The 17,500-nt window shown below is 45.4% G+C and overlaps 1 protein-coding gene across 1 annotated transcript in view; it reads right to left on the minus strand.

Annotated features, from left to right (window-relative positions):
* LOC128533166 (arf-GAP with Rho-GAP domain, ANK repeat and PH domain-containing protein 1-like) overlaps positions 1-17,500 on the minus strand; it is an 81,637-nt gene that overhangs the window by 61,163 nt on the left and 2,974 nt on the right. Inside the window, exon 2 of the mRNA XM_053507419.1 lies at positions 7,319-8,316. Within this exon, the coding sequence (XP_053363394.1) occupies positions 7,319-8,235 (917 nt within the window). The 5' untranslated portion in view covers positions 8,236-8,316. The remainder of the gene's footprint in view (positions 1-7,318; positions 8,317-17,500) is intronic.

Consider the following 17,500-nt stretch of genomic DNA (forward strand, 5'->3'; position numbering starts at 1 on the left):
AATCCCCTTCTCCTCCATCAGACATCACTACAAGGCAGGCAGCGGTTCTGATCCGGACTGAGTGTTGGGTCGATCCGGACCCAGATGCCTTTCTGATAAATGTGAATAATTAATATACCAGGGCTCTAGTGCCTCCGCCCCCTCTCCCCCAAGGTGGGCGTGGCCATATACGTCACTCAGAGCTGATGGTCGCAATAGTTTATGTGTATAGACGAGTGTGTGGACAGAACAAGCCGTCCACATGTTACTGAAAATTTATAATAAATATTACTGAAATGCTACGAAAATGTTAAACTGCTTAGCTTTTTTAAAGACTTACAATAACTGCATGTATAGAGATCTAAATCCTGACACAAACATGAAATTCGAACCTTAGCTCCAAGGAAAGTGTATTGACCAGACCTTCCTAAAATTAAATTTAGGACTACAGTCCTAGACTGACTTCACGTTAGCCTTGAAATGCTAAGCTAACGTCTCCACTCGGACCCGAACCCAGCCTCTCGCCGAACCGTCTCATGACGACCCGCTGCGATTAATGGGAGGATGTTCGGAGCGGAAGTGTAACGGTCCTTAACAGAACCCTGGGAATTCTTCACTGATCCTGAGTTTAACAGTGACGAGTGTTTAGGATGTTTAGTCACGTGTTGCGTTCACACGTCACTCGAACCGGCCCAGAGTTTTAACTGAACCGGACCATGTGGAGTGTGAACACGCCCCAGACTATCACATTAAGATCATTATAGGAAAAACATTAATGAAATATTGAGACGCAGTTCAATGCATTTATTAGGAGCTGATCTCTGAACCAAAATATTTAAATATGTGAGATTTTTTTAAATGAGTATTTGTTTATATGATTGTTTTTATACACAACATGTAAATTTTTATTAAATTTTTAGTCAAATTCCTTTTAGGTCAGAGTTTATACATTAAGATGTTAAAACAATGATTAACATTAACTTACAATATACGTTCAGTTAAAACATTTTGTATTACATTGAAAAAACCCTATAATATAAATGTGCCAAAAAAACAAATATTATATTTAATTAATTCTATGTCTTATTTCTATTTCTTATGTTATTTTTTATTTTATTTCTTTATTGTCTTGTAATATATATGTTTATATAGATTGTGTTGTGTTGAGGGGTGGGTGGGTGGGGGGGGGGGGTTCATGGCAGGGGGCAGTTTAGCACATGACATAATTTTTTGACGAACAGGCAGTGAAACTAAAACAGCGCGTTCCAGCCCAGATATGTGGATATGAGGACAGACGCGTCCACATCAGAGTCACGGTCACGGTCCTCATGTGTCGTTATAAATGTGAACCGTGGTTTGTAATGTGAATGCGGCCTGTGCTGGAGCTCGCTCTGAGCCGTACTAAACTCTGATCAGCTGATAAATCAAACTCTATTTGAATTCTATAACTTCTATAAAATAGAGTCTCTACAGTAACTACACTCTGTAACAGTTGATGAAGGACTCAGGCTGGCGTCTCAGAGCAGCGCGGCGGTGAGCAGAGTGTGTCTGGACTCCAGCCAGCTTCAGACATTACACAGTTCATAAGGGACATCGTGTTCCTAAAGTGTTACACCGAGCAGTATACCCCCCACCCCCCCCCCACCCCAATCACATTCTGACTCGACTAAAGACACGTTTCCTCATGACGTGCAAAAACGAGACTCCTCCATTATTACATCCCCGCTTTCCCCTAGTTAATGCTAAATGCTAATGCTAAAGCACTCATCCTGACCCGGTTGTTGGCAGAAGGCGGTACATGTTCATGAGCAGCTCTTTGTGCTCTGTGCATACAAACCAAACCTGGGGTCAGATATTGATCTACGACTCGGCCCGATGCTAGCCGAGCCAGCGGGTTAGCTTCCTTATTTCTGTTCGTCTTTAAATCATCTTCACATCTGCATGTTTGCAAGTTACGGTTCTTCTTAAAGTTAAATTAAACTGATATAACCCCCACACACACACACACACACACACATACACACACACACGAGCTTTCAGATAACACAGGAGCACAGGTTCATTAAGCTCGTCTAACGAGAGGGAAGCGTACAGCCGGCCGTCTGGGAGAACTTCACTGCTTTACTACTAGATTATGGGCTTTAATTTCATTGCAGTCAGGTCTGTGGGATGCGAGGAGAAAGACGATGATGAAGGTGATGATGATGACGATGATGGTCTGCTGTAAACACAGAGGCGTGCCAGAGGTGGAATGTGAGTTTCCGGACCTCATAGTGCTCTCAGAAGTCGCTTCCTCATTAACACAGTTAACACTCAGCTTTCATTTCAGTTTACATTTTTTACTTTCAAAAAACAAAACAGATTTACAGTACATTTGTTGCCTTTTAAATAAATCCGAGGCGGAGCGTACATACCAGCGTACATACCAGCGTACATACCAGCGTACATACCAGCGTTCCCAGGGTCCTACGTTCCCTAGTTCACTTTTCTGTTAATACACATTAACCCTGCTGCTTAGTTCAAGAAGAACGTGACACTTTTCAAGATAGAACATTGCAGTTTTATACAGCAGAACTAATTATAACACACGAAACTAACGGTTATTCTTAAGAAAGAATTTCAAACAGAAAAAAAATAGAAGCAAGACGTACAAACAACGAACTAAAGGATGAACAAAGCCTCAAACTCCAGCATTAAAAATCAGACTTTATCATTTTAAGAAGGTACCGACACCGACGCGTCCCACACCAGCCTGGGACCTGAGACCTGGGACCTGAGACCTGGGGAACGTAGGACCCTTTGACATGCTCGCATTATATGCCATATAAAACTGGGGATCATACAGTAGGACCCTGGGGACACAGGGACGACCCCATCACCGGCAACAAGCCTTTTATCCCAACAGCACTAATGAGGAATAAAGGAATAAATAAATAAATAAATGAATAAATTACATGACCATATACACATGTAGTAGTTTCCTAAACACTTTGCCGGGGGGGGGGGTGGGGGGGGGATGTGACACAGCGCTGTGCGGCTAACACTACATTAGCACAGCGTGCTAATCAGAGGCTAACATATAACACTAACTAGCATCATGTTCAACATGCTAATACCTCACCTTAAATACACACACACAGTAAGATACACACACACAGTAAGATACACACACACAGTAAGTCACACACACACACACACACACACACACACACACACAATATTAAGCCAGAAGAGTTTTCTTTCTCTAACTAGAGAGTGATGAGGAAGCGTCTCGCTCTTAACAACACAACAACACACACACACACACACACACACACACACACACACACTCAACTGTACAACAGCTTGCATCTTAAATGTCAGGGAACACAAACCAACACACACAAGCGCTCAGACTCCCTGAGCAACAAGTTAAAAATGCAAAGAATGTTTCTCATCCCTGTGTCTCTAACACACACACACACACACACACACCACAGAGTTATTCTTTCAGAGAGAGAGAGAACACAGAGATAAGATAGAGAGAGAGACAGGAGGAGAGACAGGAGGAGAGACAGGAGGAGAGACAGGAGGAGAGACAGGAGGAGAGACATCTGAGACAGGTTGAAGAGGCTCTCGGCTCTTTACTCACACACATCGCGCAGGAAAAGTCCTCCATCGTTAGAGACGTGCACACACACGCGCACACACACACACACTTCAACAGAGCGCAAGATGACAAGAAAGAGGAAGGAGCGCGATGAACAGGTGGCAGAGAGAACCAAGTAACAGACACCCGACACCCGGCTCGGGGAACCTGAGAGAGAGACGGGTCATGGGGGGGGGGTTTGGCTGACGTATGGTGGGGGGAGGGAGGGGGGGTAGAGGGTTTACACGACCTGATTAAAGCTAAGCGGAAGTGTAGAGAACTTTGAGAAACATGAACCCTACAGCTGTGTGTGTGTGTGTGTGTGTGTGTGTGTGTGTGTGTGTGTGTGTGTGTGTGTGTGCGCTCACTTGTTGGCTGGCCTATTTTAAGGGACTTCTGAACTTCCTGAATTCTCTTTCCCCTTACACACACACACACACACACACACACACACACAGGAATGACCCTGAACCTGTTTGTCTCAGAGACTCGACCCGTTAACTGCAGAACCAAAAGGAAACGCAGTGGAACAATACACAAAGACAAGGAAGAGCAGAAATAACACACACACACACACACACACACACACATACACACACACACACATCTACACTGCAATGAATCTACTTCCTGCTTTTTTTAACTTTTACAGGTAATTTAATACAATATTCAATGTATATAAATGTATTTAACCAAACTATTAATTCTGATTACGTATTTGTGTAACTTTTAAACTCTTTAGGATTTCTGGTTTTTTGTATTCTTTCAGTTTCTCAAAGGAGTCGTTACTTCTCACATTGTGTTACTCTGTCACACATCAGCTCAGAGCTCTAGCAGAGTTATTATTGTTATTATTATTATTGTTATTATTATTATTGTTATTATTATTATTGTTGTTGTTGTTTTTATTATTATTGTTATTATTATTATGACCTATTTGTTTGTGTTAGTAGCTGTTGAACTGTAAGACCGTGAGTTTAATGTAAACCTCACACACTCCGTCCGGTCTAAAGTCCGGGCGTTACAGTCACCCTGCTCGAGTAAAACCCAGCCGTGTTCAGAGATCAAAGCTAATACACAGATTAATGTTAAATAAATGAATGATGAATATAATAACATCATCAGACTGATGTGTGAACAGTTACAGGAGTGTGTACAGTACTGACGGTGCACTGAGAGGGAAATACAGCTTATTAAATAATTACTAGTTGTTGATTATTAATTCATTTATTAACATTAACATTACAGAGACTGTGTGTGTATAAAGTGCATAAAAAATTAATTATGAATATTATTTTACTAAACTGTGTTTTATGAAAAAGCATAAAGAACAAAGATAAAGCGAGTGAATAAAGTTTAGGTCTCACCCAATCAGCTTCCTCGTTGGCCTCAGTGGGCGTGTCCTCGTATCACACGGAGAGGGGTAGGAGCTCGGACCGTCACACACTCCACAGGAAGAACTTCATGGGGTCTGTTTCCTTTAACCAGCATGTCGCGCGCGCGCGTGTGTGTGTGTGTGTGTGTGTGTGTGTGTGTGTGTGTACTTAAACCAGAAACAAAACAGTGCTGACTGAATGACAATAAGTTAAAGTCTTATACTTTTTGTCAACATGAAACTCATAAAACATCAGAATGAAGTGAGAAGGTTCTGCTGCTCCACATGAACGTGAGCTTCACACCGCGCGGAACGCTCCAAGGAACACCACTCTGCCGAAATACTGTGCACATCGCCGACTGATTGGGGAAGTGGCTGTGTCTATACACACACACACACACACCAAGCACATATCCGTTTCTCTAACCCTGACAAGACCTGTGGTGTAACAGCGCCACCACGTGGCTCAAATTCCAAAGAGCAGCACTTTAACCAACCTCATCAGGTTTAGACCCGAAGCACAGAACCTCCAGAACCCGACTATAGGTTTAGGAACCATGAGGAACTGCAAAGATGCTCCTCGGAAGAGTAGACCTTCTTTCTCCACAAACTCAAACGTCTGATCAGGAAAAACACACGCGCGCGCGCGCGCGCACGCACACACACACACACACACACACACGCGCAGCAACTTCACAGCTCTCAGCCGACACTGCAGGTCTACCCACTTAATTCTGATCCACTGCAGGTCTGATCCACTCCACACACACACACACACACACACACACACACACACACACACGCTCAAAAGTTTGGGTTCACTTGGAAATTTCTTTGTTTTTGTTTAGTGATTTATTTTCTACATTCTACAACAATACTGTGGATTTCAAAACTATAAAGTAACACATATGGAATTATGAAATTATGTAACAACAACATCAATCAGTTGTTACTGAGGTCAGCTGTTCTGGATCAGTTCTCACAAGAACAGTATTACATTTACATTTAGGCATTTGGCTGACACTCTTATCCAGAGCGACTTACATTTTTATCTCATTACACATCTGAGCAGTTGAGGGTTAAGGGCCGCGCTCAAGGGCCCAACAGTGGCAACTTGGTGGTTGTGGAGTTTGAACCTGGGATCTTCTGAACCGTAGTCCAATGCCTTAACCACTGAGCTACACCTGGCCCCAGTATTGTGTTTGTAAAACCCATCAAGCTCCATGATGATGAAACTGTCTCTCATGAAGACCAAAACTGAGCTCTGCTGCAGAGGAGAAGTTCATTTAGAGTCACCAGCCTCAGAAATCACCAATTAACAACCAGCAGCTCAGATTAGAGCCGTTATGAAGCTTTACAGAGCAGAAGGAGCAGATAAACATCTCAATATCAACTGTTCAGAGGAGATTATTGTGTGTTTGGGATAATAAACACCTTCAGTATTGTTTATAGTGTAGAGAGAAATAAACATCAGGGACGAGCAGAAAATTAAATTAGAAGGGGTGTATAAACTTTTGAGCAGTAGTGCGATTCTGATCCACTGCACGTCTGGTCAAGTGTAAATAAAGCCTTTAACTGTAGTCATATGATCAGATGAGCTTCGTATACACCAGGTGATGGTGAACACCTGCTGCACCCAAAACCACCCAAAACCACCCAAAACCACCAAAACCACCCCTCCCCGCGCGGCACACACCACCGACACGACCATGTGCTTTTTAATACTAGTGATTTACAGCTCTGGCGCCCCCTACAGGTCCTCACAGAGTTCTGCTGTTGTATAAAATGAGCATTAGTTCATCATCAGTTTTGCTGCCAAACCCGAATGCAGCGCACAAGCGGACTCAAGTAGTGTGTGTAAATTGATGTGATAAATTTCTACACTAGTTCAGAAGAGTGAGTGTGTTCATAACCTGAGGAGCAGCTGGACCTCCACAGGTGTGTGACGAGGACATACAAATACCGTGTAACTACTCCTGTGTACCAAAAGATGGCATCAGCACAGCGGACTGACCACAGTGATGCACAGACTCTTTACACACACACACACACACACACACACACACACACACAGAGCTTATTTTAACCAGTGATTCATCAGATTGTGTTGATCATGTGACTCTGCAAACCACCGAGCAGGAAAAAGGAAATGAGGCTGAAGCAGAAATCTGAGCGCTGCAGCTCTGCAGGGCTGAAACCAGCACATGTATTTATTTCTCTATTGGTCCGAATCTACCACGTGATCTCCACCGCGTCTGTGACTCGCATCCAAACACAAATAAATTATAAAGTCATAAAGGATGAGACAATATAAACCAATGAGACCACTCTCTTACCTGGGCACTGCTGGGCTCCTGGGGGGCGGAGTGACTTTAGTGGCGTTTGCCGTGGTGCGGGGGGGTATGGCGGGTCTCCGGGAGGGTCTGGAGGGCAGCGAGGGTTTCGACTCTCTGGGGGTGACGACAGCGTACGACTTTGGAGGGAGAGGAGGAACGCCGGGTTCAGCATGACCTGGAGAACACTGCTCATACAGGTGGAACTGTTCTGTCAAGGAGGAGGAGGAGGAGGCGGCATGTGATGGTGAGACAGGTGATGGTGAGACAGGTGATGGTGAGGCAGGTGATGGTGAGGCAGGTGATGGTGAGGCAGGTGACGGCTTCTGGTCTCTAGTTTGCTGCCTCGGCGCAAAAGGCAAGTTTCGCGGCTGGGGCCGAACAGGAACTGGAGTCGGGTTGGTCACAGGTACCGGTGTGGGATCACTAGGGGTCACGGACACGACCCCGGTCATCGCCACGGTAACGGAAACGGTCGAGAACGGCACCGGTGGGCAATTCTGAGTCGCCCGAGGCGGGATCGGAGGCGGACCTTTTTTGAGAATTGCCGAATTAGTAGAGGGAATGTTCGGTTTCTGGTCTCTCGGTCCAACAGCGCGCGGGCCATTCAGCTCCGGATCGGTCCCTGCAGACGCACGGAATTTCGTCCGGACCATCGGAACAGGCCTCGGCCCCTCGTCCTCTTCCTCTACAGTAATCCCTTGTTCTAAAGGGAAGAGCTTCTGCAGGCTCCCCAGGATGCGCTTCCGGTGGCCCGGCAAAGCCACGCCCATGCGCTCCAACTGACAGGAGGTCAGATGCCGGCATTCCCACGCGGTGCTGAGGCCAGTCTCCTGGAAGGCCGGACCGTACTGATCGAGGCGGAGCGCTCCGAGCCACTCCTGAACGGACTGCAAGCTTTCGGCTGAGGGAGACGACATGGCCGCCGGGTAACACTGTAGAACACGCGGAGTCTCTGTTCCTGCAAGGACGAGTGAAGGTCACCGCCTGAAGATAATCATCTGCGGAAAACAAAGAGAATACATCATCTTCATCTTCATCACCTACAGTTAGTGCTGTTAACTAGTGATATTAAAACCAACGCGCTTGAGATAAACAAACGGATTTATGTGATTAAATTGATGCCGTGACTGTTAGCAGCTCTCGCTAACATGATGCTAATTATTGATATTACTGCTGACACCGTGAGCGACTGCGGGTTAAATAAACTAGTCTAGTGAGCAGAGTTTAGCTAGCGACAGTACGTGCTGTGAACAGACCGCTCAGGTCCAGAGGAACGTCTCGCTTCTACTGTCCACCAACACCAGAGACACAACAGTCTACTGTAACACAACCCGTCTGTAACAGTAGTGAGAAGAGGAACTCGTCTCACACACCCCACAATGTTAATTACAATTATAAACACACACACACACACACAGCGCAAAGGTGTCGCTCTGTACAGCAGTAATAACGTGCTGTGGTGTAAGAGAGGATTATTTTGTCAAACAGTAAGTCCTGGTGTGTGTGTGTGTGTGTGTGTGTGTGTGTGTGTGTGTGTGTGTGTGTGTGAGTGAGAGAGACACTCTTAGAGCCACATCCAGATCTGAGATAATCGGAGGTTCTGTTTTTCCCCAAATGATGAAACACAACCTTTAGTAATGAACACAAACACAGTTTTAAACCCAGCGATTATAAACGACATCACAGTAACGTACAGAAGATCAATCAATAACACATCAAACACTCCGCTGGAGCATGAAATAAACATTAGAATAAATAAACATTTCTTCATCAGGATTTTATTTCTCTCTCTCTCACACACACACACACACACATGCACACACACACACATGCACACACACACTCGTGTTGCTGATGAAGTCATCATGTTTGTCCAACTAAGAAAACCACACACACATCAATTATTTCAACATAAACAGTTTTTGATCCTGTGTGTGTGTGTGTGTGTGTGTGTGTGTGTGTGTGTGTGTGTGTGTTTCACCTCCTGATGGTCTTTATTAGAGCCCACACACACACACACACACACACACACACCTCGGGGCTGTTTCTCACTTCTTACTCCACACTTCCTGCATCACATCTTTCAGGACACGAGCCACGAAAACGAACACGAAAGGTGACGCCCACTTCAGGTCTAACGCTACACACCATGTCGTTCCTCCTGGAGCGAGAGTCCGGTCCAGTCTGGTCCGGTCTGGTCCGGTCCAGGTGGTCGAGGTCTGCCTCAAACTGCTGCGAGAGGAAATCAGATCAGAGGAGGCTTCCTGCAGCACGACCCTCAGGATGAAGAGTCTGACATCAGACCTCAGGAACGAGCACTCGGGACGTGTGTAACGTAAAGCACAAGAGAGACGTGTGGAGACTAAACCCAGGGATCAGATTAGTCACCATCACCCACCGAGCGGAGACACTGGACACGTCCCCTAGAGACAGGGAGCGTTCACTAACAATAAAACACTGTTGCTTTTGATGTGCAAAGCAGTCGTATCCTGCCACAACAGGAAGTAAACACACACACACACACACACACACACACTGTTGTCTTGACCACCGTCACAAGTCAGGTTTCCTCCTAAACCACACGTGCCTCTCGAGCTCTAACCACAGTTTAACCCGCGGGGGGCGCTCACTTTCTGCTCTCGCGCCTGAGCTGCTGATCGTCCTGTATGAGATGCCTGAGGCACTAACACACACACACACACACACACACACACACACCCCGCAGAATCATGTTTCTGCTCTGAACAACTGCTAAAGAATTTTATCTCAATCTGAGCACGAAGCCGCAGCGCTGCAGGTACGTCACCTCATCATCATCATCATCATCGAGGAAACTCACAGACTAAACAACAACAACAACAACAACAGAGCCAGAGGTCTGACACACATCTCGGCCTCATGCTCCACACTTACACACCTTTAAACACACGCACACACACACACACACACTCAAATCAAACCCAGACAGAACCCCATACAAGCTTTAAAATTTTTAGATCTTCTATAAAAATTCTAAATGTTTAGAAACAGATATGAGTCTCTACACACACACACACACACACTTTAGGAAACATTTTCCTTAATTGGTGGCGTAAGAACACACACTCTGCTCCACAACATCAAAGTGTTCAGACTAAAACTGTGTAAGATTTCAGATTTTATGTTGTTAACAGCGGAGAGTACTGACCCGCGGGTCTCGCTTTTATGAAATTATTCGGCCCGGCCCGGCCCGGCCCGGCCCGCACCACTGTATCTATATCTGTATCTCACACACACACACAGTCAGGTGATATAGACAGGACTGTAAAGGAGATCAGTGTAGCAGGAAGTGTGTGAAATATTAAAGAGTCAGTGTGTGTGTGTGTGTGTGTGTGTGTGTATATATGTCTGTATGTTTATGTGTGTATATATGTTTGTGTGTATGTATATACAGTATGGGTGTGTATACAGTGTGTGTGTATACAGTGCGTGTGTGTATGTATATAAAGTATGTGTGTTTATACATGTGTGTGTGTATACAGTGTATGTGTGTGTGTACATATATATATATGTATATATATATATATATATATATATATATATATATATGTGTGTGTGTGTGTGTGTGTGTGTATACAAATTCTAATTATATGTGTCACACACACAGTCATACACAGTACGATATGCAGTGAAATGCTTATAACTTGTACAAGGTGAAATGCGTATACACTCGTCTAAACTCAACTTCATCCCAGATATACTGTAGTGTTTAACAGCTAAATGCTAAGCTAGCTAGCTCACTTGTTTTAGCAATCAGCAAATAAATAAACTTTCACAATAAAACCTTATCACAACAACAACAACAACAACACCCTGCTCAGTGCTAATGATAGCGTGAGTAATTTTCCCTCTAGTTATAATCTGAGCATCATTCTGACATCATAACCCGGGATCATACGTAGCTCCGCCCACAACCTCTTCTATGCAAATGTGATGTGTCAGGTCTATAAATATTTAAATTTTTTTTAAATTAGTGAACAATGACACACAGCAGAGCTATTTCACCTCCTGCAGGCGTACACACACACACACACACACACACACACAGCACTCCTCCACCTGATGCGAGTCCCTGCAGCTCCTCTCCTGCGCGCGGTATCAGGTCGAGTTTTCACTTCGAGGTTCGTCTTCTCAGAGGAAGTGAGGTCGTTCGGCACACAGCGGACAGGAACTAAGACAAAATCCCCTCACACACACACATTCTGATTTTTGTGTCCATGTGAACAGTGGTCTTGAAGAAGCAAGTGCATCTCTCTCACACACACACACACACACACACACACACACACACTGAAACTTACTTCAGTTATCGCTCCTTCCAAAAAAAAACAAAAAAAAAAAAAAAACTACTCCGCACAGACCAGCAACATCTAACAAACTGTCTGGGGTGTAAACACGCCCACTTCTGAGCGTCACCCTGAGATCCCGCAGACAGAGCGCAGACGGAGCGCAGACGGACAGTGGGCTCCAGCTTAATGCTTCTAATAATGTATCAAAGCATCATATTTTCCGCTGTGTGTGTGTGTGTGTGTGTGTGGTACGTGACTAAGTGAGGTGTGTATCACAACACTCACTCTGCTGCTGTGTGTGTCACTCTGAGGATCAGCACGGCTCTTTATCTCCCTCTCCACCTCTCACTGGTTTACACACAGTTCCTCATTCTCAAAATTAAGGAACTGGACCTTTAAGAAACGCGCGTGTGTGTGTGTGTGCGTGAGAGAGAGAGAAGGAGAGAGAGAGACACACACACACACAGATAGAAGCGTCCACAGAAAAACTGTACTGTAGGACACTTACAGAGTTACAGAGACACACCACAAGATTACTGCTCAGACATGTCACTCCCTGTGTTTGGGGGAAGGAAACACACACACACACACACACACACACACACAGGGCTTAGCCATGTAATCAGAGTGTATCATGCAACACTATCTTACTGTCAGGGGTCAGGGGTCAGGGGTCAGTAAACAGGACTCGTGAGACTTTATTTCTGTTCATGTTGACTGAGGCCCCGGCAGAAGCTCTGATCAGGAGCAAGTCAGGAAAAGTGGGAGATCCTGGACCAGTGTAATTCACCATCTCTCCTTTATGAAAAAACTGACCCGAACTGACCCGAACTGACCCGAACTGACCCGAACTGACCCAGAACCCTAGGAGTGAAGCCCTGAACTCAGAAGCAAAAAGCAGCATAAACACCAGGAACCAGAGGAAAGACTGAAAAGCTCAGACTTTATAACTAATGTACAGTGTGTGTGTGTGTGTGTGTGTGTGTGTGTGTGTGTGAATTGAACACACCAGTGAGAGACGGAAAATTAAGTTTTAGCAAACAAACAGAAGTTGCTGCACATCCTGAAACTGAGGGGAAGTGTTATAAAGCCACAGTGTAGATAACACCAGAAGAGCTTACTGTACATCACTGCAACGTCTACACACACACACACACACACACACACACACACACACACAAAAAAAAAAACTCAGTTCATCAGTGTGAAAAGTTAAACTGTTATTATTTGAAACCTGCTGAATGAACGAGAAGTCGCCGCTAACGTGCCAAGCGCTAGCTCTATCCAAGTGCGATGGCGCTAAACACTTTGCATTTCACAACACTATGAAGTGAAGTGTTGCAGCGCGTGTGGTGGCGCCTGGTGTTAAATAAGCTTCGCGCGTTCAGAGGTGATGGAGCAAAGCTCTCCGAGATCCTGGTGAAGATGCAGCGAAACCATGACCGTGACGTCTGCAGCAGAGCTTCTCAAACACACACATTAAATATCATCGGTTCCATTACGCTGAAATATCGGAGCTGTAGAGCTTCAGTCCTGGAGCTTCCCTTCAGCAGCCCGGTGGGTTACGGTTCCCCCAAACCCTGTGGGGTGAAAACGCTTTCAATAAAAATGAGAAATTAAACCTGTAAGAGAGAGAGAACGTTCCTCAGCAGGACAGATGGAGGAATCTCATGGAGTGAAGGACCCACATTCAGGGGTAAGTGCAGGGGTAAGTGCAGGGGTAGGTGCAGTGTGTTTCACTATTACAGTGTCTGTACTTTTAATGGTTTCCAGAGAAACAGGATGTTTCAGTCTTACAGCGAATATCTGACTGATGCCTTTTATTTTGCTTACAGAGTTGCTGAAAGTCCACAGTGTGACACCAGTCTGAAGGCTCCGCACTGCACTGGGACAGGACGGGACGGGACGGGACGGGACGGGGGACGCAGACCGGGGGCAGGTGGGAGGCCCGGGGGGAGGGGGGGGGGGGGGATGGGTGACCAGGGGGCAGGTGGGAGGGGCAGAGGGAAAGTCCAGAGGTAATAATGAAACGCTGCAAGGCTTAAACATCAGGAGAGACGCCTGCTGGTCTCACTCGTTCCATTACTCCATCACTCTTCCTTAGTTCTTCAGCTCTCTGTACTGGTCAGGATGTGATGATCCAGATCCCAGGTCAGCATGGAATGTTAGTCCATCACAGAGCAGCACACACACACACACACACACACACACACTTTTCCAGGACACGACACACCTTGTGAACACACACCTGATGAGACGCAGCACATTACAGAGTCATGGTGTTCTCTGACTCTCACAGGTTCAGGGCTTTTAAAAATAAAGATCAGAATATAAACACACACACACACACACACACACACACAGCAGTAATCACTGCTGTCCAAACCTCTCTCTCTCTCTCACACACACACACACACACACACACACACTCGTGAGAAATTCCTAAAATCCTGATGACCAAGCACAACTTCAGTGCTGATGCAGGAAACAAACAGCAGCGTAGGAGAACTTTGGTAACATTTTTTGTCTTACACACATTCAATCATCCCCTATGCTTTAAAAAAAAAACTGTGTGTGTGTGTGTGTGTGTGTGTGTGTGTGTGTGTGTGTGTGTTTGCTTTCTCCCTTAAGGACTGAAACAAGGTTCACACATGTGTGCACTCAGCATAGACTACACCAGCATGTCTCCTGTAAACACACTCAGTGTGGGCTGTCTAGACAGACAGACAGACAGACAGGCAGACAGGCGGACAGACAGGCAGGCAGGCAGGCGGACAGGCAGACGGACAGGCAGACGGACAGGCAGACGGACAGGCAGACAGACAGGCAGACGAACAGGCAGACGAACAGGCAGACAGACAGGCAGACAGACAGGCAGGCAGACAGACAGGCAGGCAGACAGGCAGACAGACAGACAGACAGGCAGACAGGCAGACAGACAGACAGGCAGACAGGCAGGAAGGCAGACAGGCAGGAAGGCAGACAGACAGGCAGACAGACAGGCAGGCAGACAGGCAGGCAGGCAGGAAGGCAGACAGGCAGGAAGGCAGACAGACAGGCAGACAGGCAGACAGACAGACAGGCAGGCAGACAGGCAGGCAGGCAGGCGGACAGGCAGACAGGCAGACAGGCGGACAGGCAGACAGACAGACAGGCAGGCAGGCAGACAGGCAGGCAGACAGACAGGCAGACAGACAGGCAGACAGACAGACAGGCAGACAGACAGACAGACAGACAGACAGACAGGCAGACAGACAGGCAGACAGACAGGCAGGCGGAGAGCCACAAGCTGCAAATCAAAAACCAGGGTTTAACTCACAGGACTACAAATAAAGAGTCATTACAGCCATGAAAAAGAAGAAACTATAGGCTAGTAAACATGTGTGTATTGTGTTACATCATGCGCACGCACACACACACACACACACACACACACACACACACTCAGATGTATAAATATAGCTTTATGACTAAATATTGTATAAAAAGTATTGGGTCATATAGCGCTCGGTTCAAACGACATCAGTTTCACATCCTCACAAAAACACACATTAACTAGAGTCTTATTCTTACTTATGACCACACACACACACACACACACACACACACACACACACACACACACACACACACACGATTGTGTGAGTGAAACGAGGCGCTAACTGTCCCACTACAGACATCACACATTAACAGAAAAAGTTAAACTTCACCAACTGTGTTAGAGTGGGAAGTTGGAGTTTAATTTCCTGTTACTTCAACCCTGGCAACTGCATCTAACACACACACACACACACACACACACACACACACACACACACACACACAGAATGGTTGTCACAGTTTAGAAACACACACCAGGAAAAGAAAAATGAACAAACACCAGCTTGTGTAACATGTTTTAGTAACACTCTTACTGATGCAGTGTTCTGACATCATCCCCCCCCCCCACCCCCGCAGAGGTAAAGAAGGTGCAGGACTTTAAGTACTTGGGGTCAACGGTCCAGAGCAACGGAGAGTGTGGAAAGGAGGTGAAGAGGTGGGTACAGGCAGGTTGGAATGGGTGGAGAAAAGTGTCAGGTGTGTTGAGAATGAAAGGAAAGGTGTACAGGACAGTGGTGAGACCAGCGATGCTCTACGGCTTAGAGACAGTGGCACTGAAGAAAAGACAGGAGGCAGAGTTGGAGGTAGCAGAGCTGAAGATGTTGAGGTTCTCCTTGGGAGTGACAAGGATGGATAGGATCAAGAATGAGTTCATCAGAGGGACAAACCTATGTTAGATGTTTTGGAGATGAAGTCAGAGAGGCCAGATTGAGGTGGTTTGGACATGTTCAGAGGAGAGATTGTGAATATATCGGTAGAATTAGGGGTTAGAGATTAAGGGATTAGGGGTTTGTAGCGTGAACTCTGAATATACAGATGTAGGACTGATATTGCAGCTCCTGAACTAGTAGTGTGTGTATGTGTGTGTGGTCCAAGTTTATTATTACTGATGTCGTTAATAAAATTAACTGTATTCAATTAAATTCAGTTTAATTTGTTTAGCACTTAACAGTCGTCATCGTCACTACGCAGCTTTACACAACCAGGAGAAGGTTATAGAAGTTTGTATGAGATGTGAATGTATCAGACTCTCCCTGGATTCGTTTGTTTATTAAGCTGAAAGATTTAGCATTTGATCCACCGGTGTACACGGGGCGCGCTGTGCTCATTTTCCTCAGCCTCAGAAATTACTGCTGATATTTGTTAGGACGGGTTTGGGATTTTTGTTTCTAAATCCAGATAAATGTAAGACTTTGAGATTCCACGGGGCAATTCTGCAAAAGTCTGTCTGTTTTAAGACCTTTAAGTCAACTTTCAGGTTTTCTAAATGTGCTTTAATACACACGCCAAGGGGACGGATATAGTTTGGTTTCTTTTTATAGATTATTGAATGTTAACTTGTTGGATGTTGGATTGACCTTATTTGTAACTTTGATTGTATATCGTACCGCCAACATTAATCGTCTATACACCAGGGAGGGTTTCTAATAATTAATCAATAAATAAAGCTGAACAAACTTACAGTCACGGGTCTGTTAAACTGCTGTGTGATTTCACACATATGACTTCCTCTACAAGCAACATCGAAACACACACACACACACACACACACACACACACACGGTCTTCCTGTCTCTTCTGGAGTCCACATTAATCATCCTAAAGTGTGTGTGTGTGAGTGTGTGAGAGAGAGAAAGAGAGAGAGAGAAGGAGATCACAATCAGAGATTATCACTTTCTCTATGAGTTCGTCTAAAGCTTTTTTTGGATCTCAGTCTTATTTTCTGTCACGACTTCCTTATCATTTTGTCTTTCAGACACTTTCAATCTTCTCACACACACACACACACACACACACGCCTAGCAGAAGAACAACACGATGACACATAAAATATAACTTGGAAGCACATGATTTAAATTCCACACACACACACACACACACACACACACACACTTATTTCAGAAATCAGGAACATTAGGCCAAATATTAACAGTTCATGAACAGCCACCAGATCTAAAGATCTAAAGCCACAAACCTGTGGTGTATCTCTCTCTCTCTCACACACACACACACACACACACACACACATTTCATCTCTCAGCTACAAGTTACATCCTAGGGTTACCCCTCAGATTTACACAACACATTAATAGCTCATGAGAGATTCACACATCATTTCAGGGGCGGAGTCAAGCCAACAGACACACCGTGGAGTGGGAGGGGCTTCAAAAAGATCCAACTTGTCAAAATGCTGCACGTACAGCAATGGGCCCAACATTAACCCAGTGCTGGGTGAAGTGAAGTGAAGCTGCCG

The sequence above is a fragment of the Clarias gariepinus genome, chromosome 11 (genome assembly GCF_024256425.1).
Source record: "Clarias gariepinus isolate MV-2021 ecotype Netherlands chromosome 11, CGAR_prim_01v2, whole genome shotgun sequence".
Classification (NCBI taxonomy): domain Eukaryota; kingdom Metazoa; phylum Chordata; class Actinopteri; order Siluriformes; family Clariidae; genus Clarias; species Clarias gariepinus.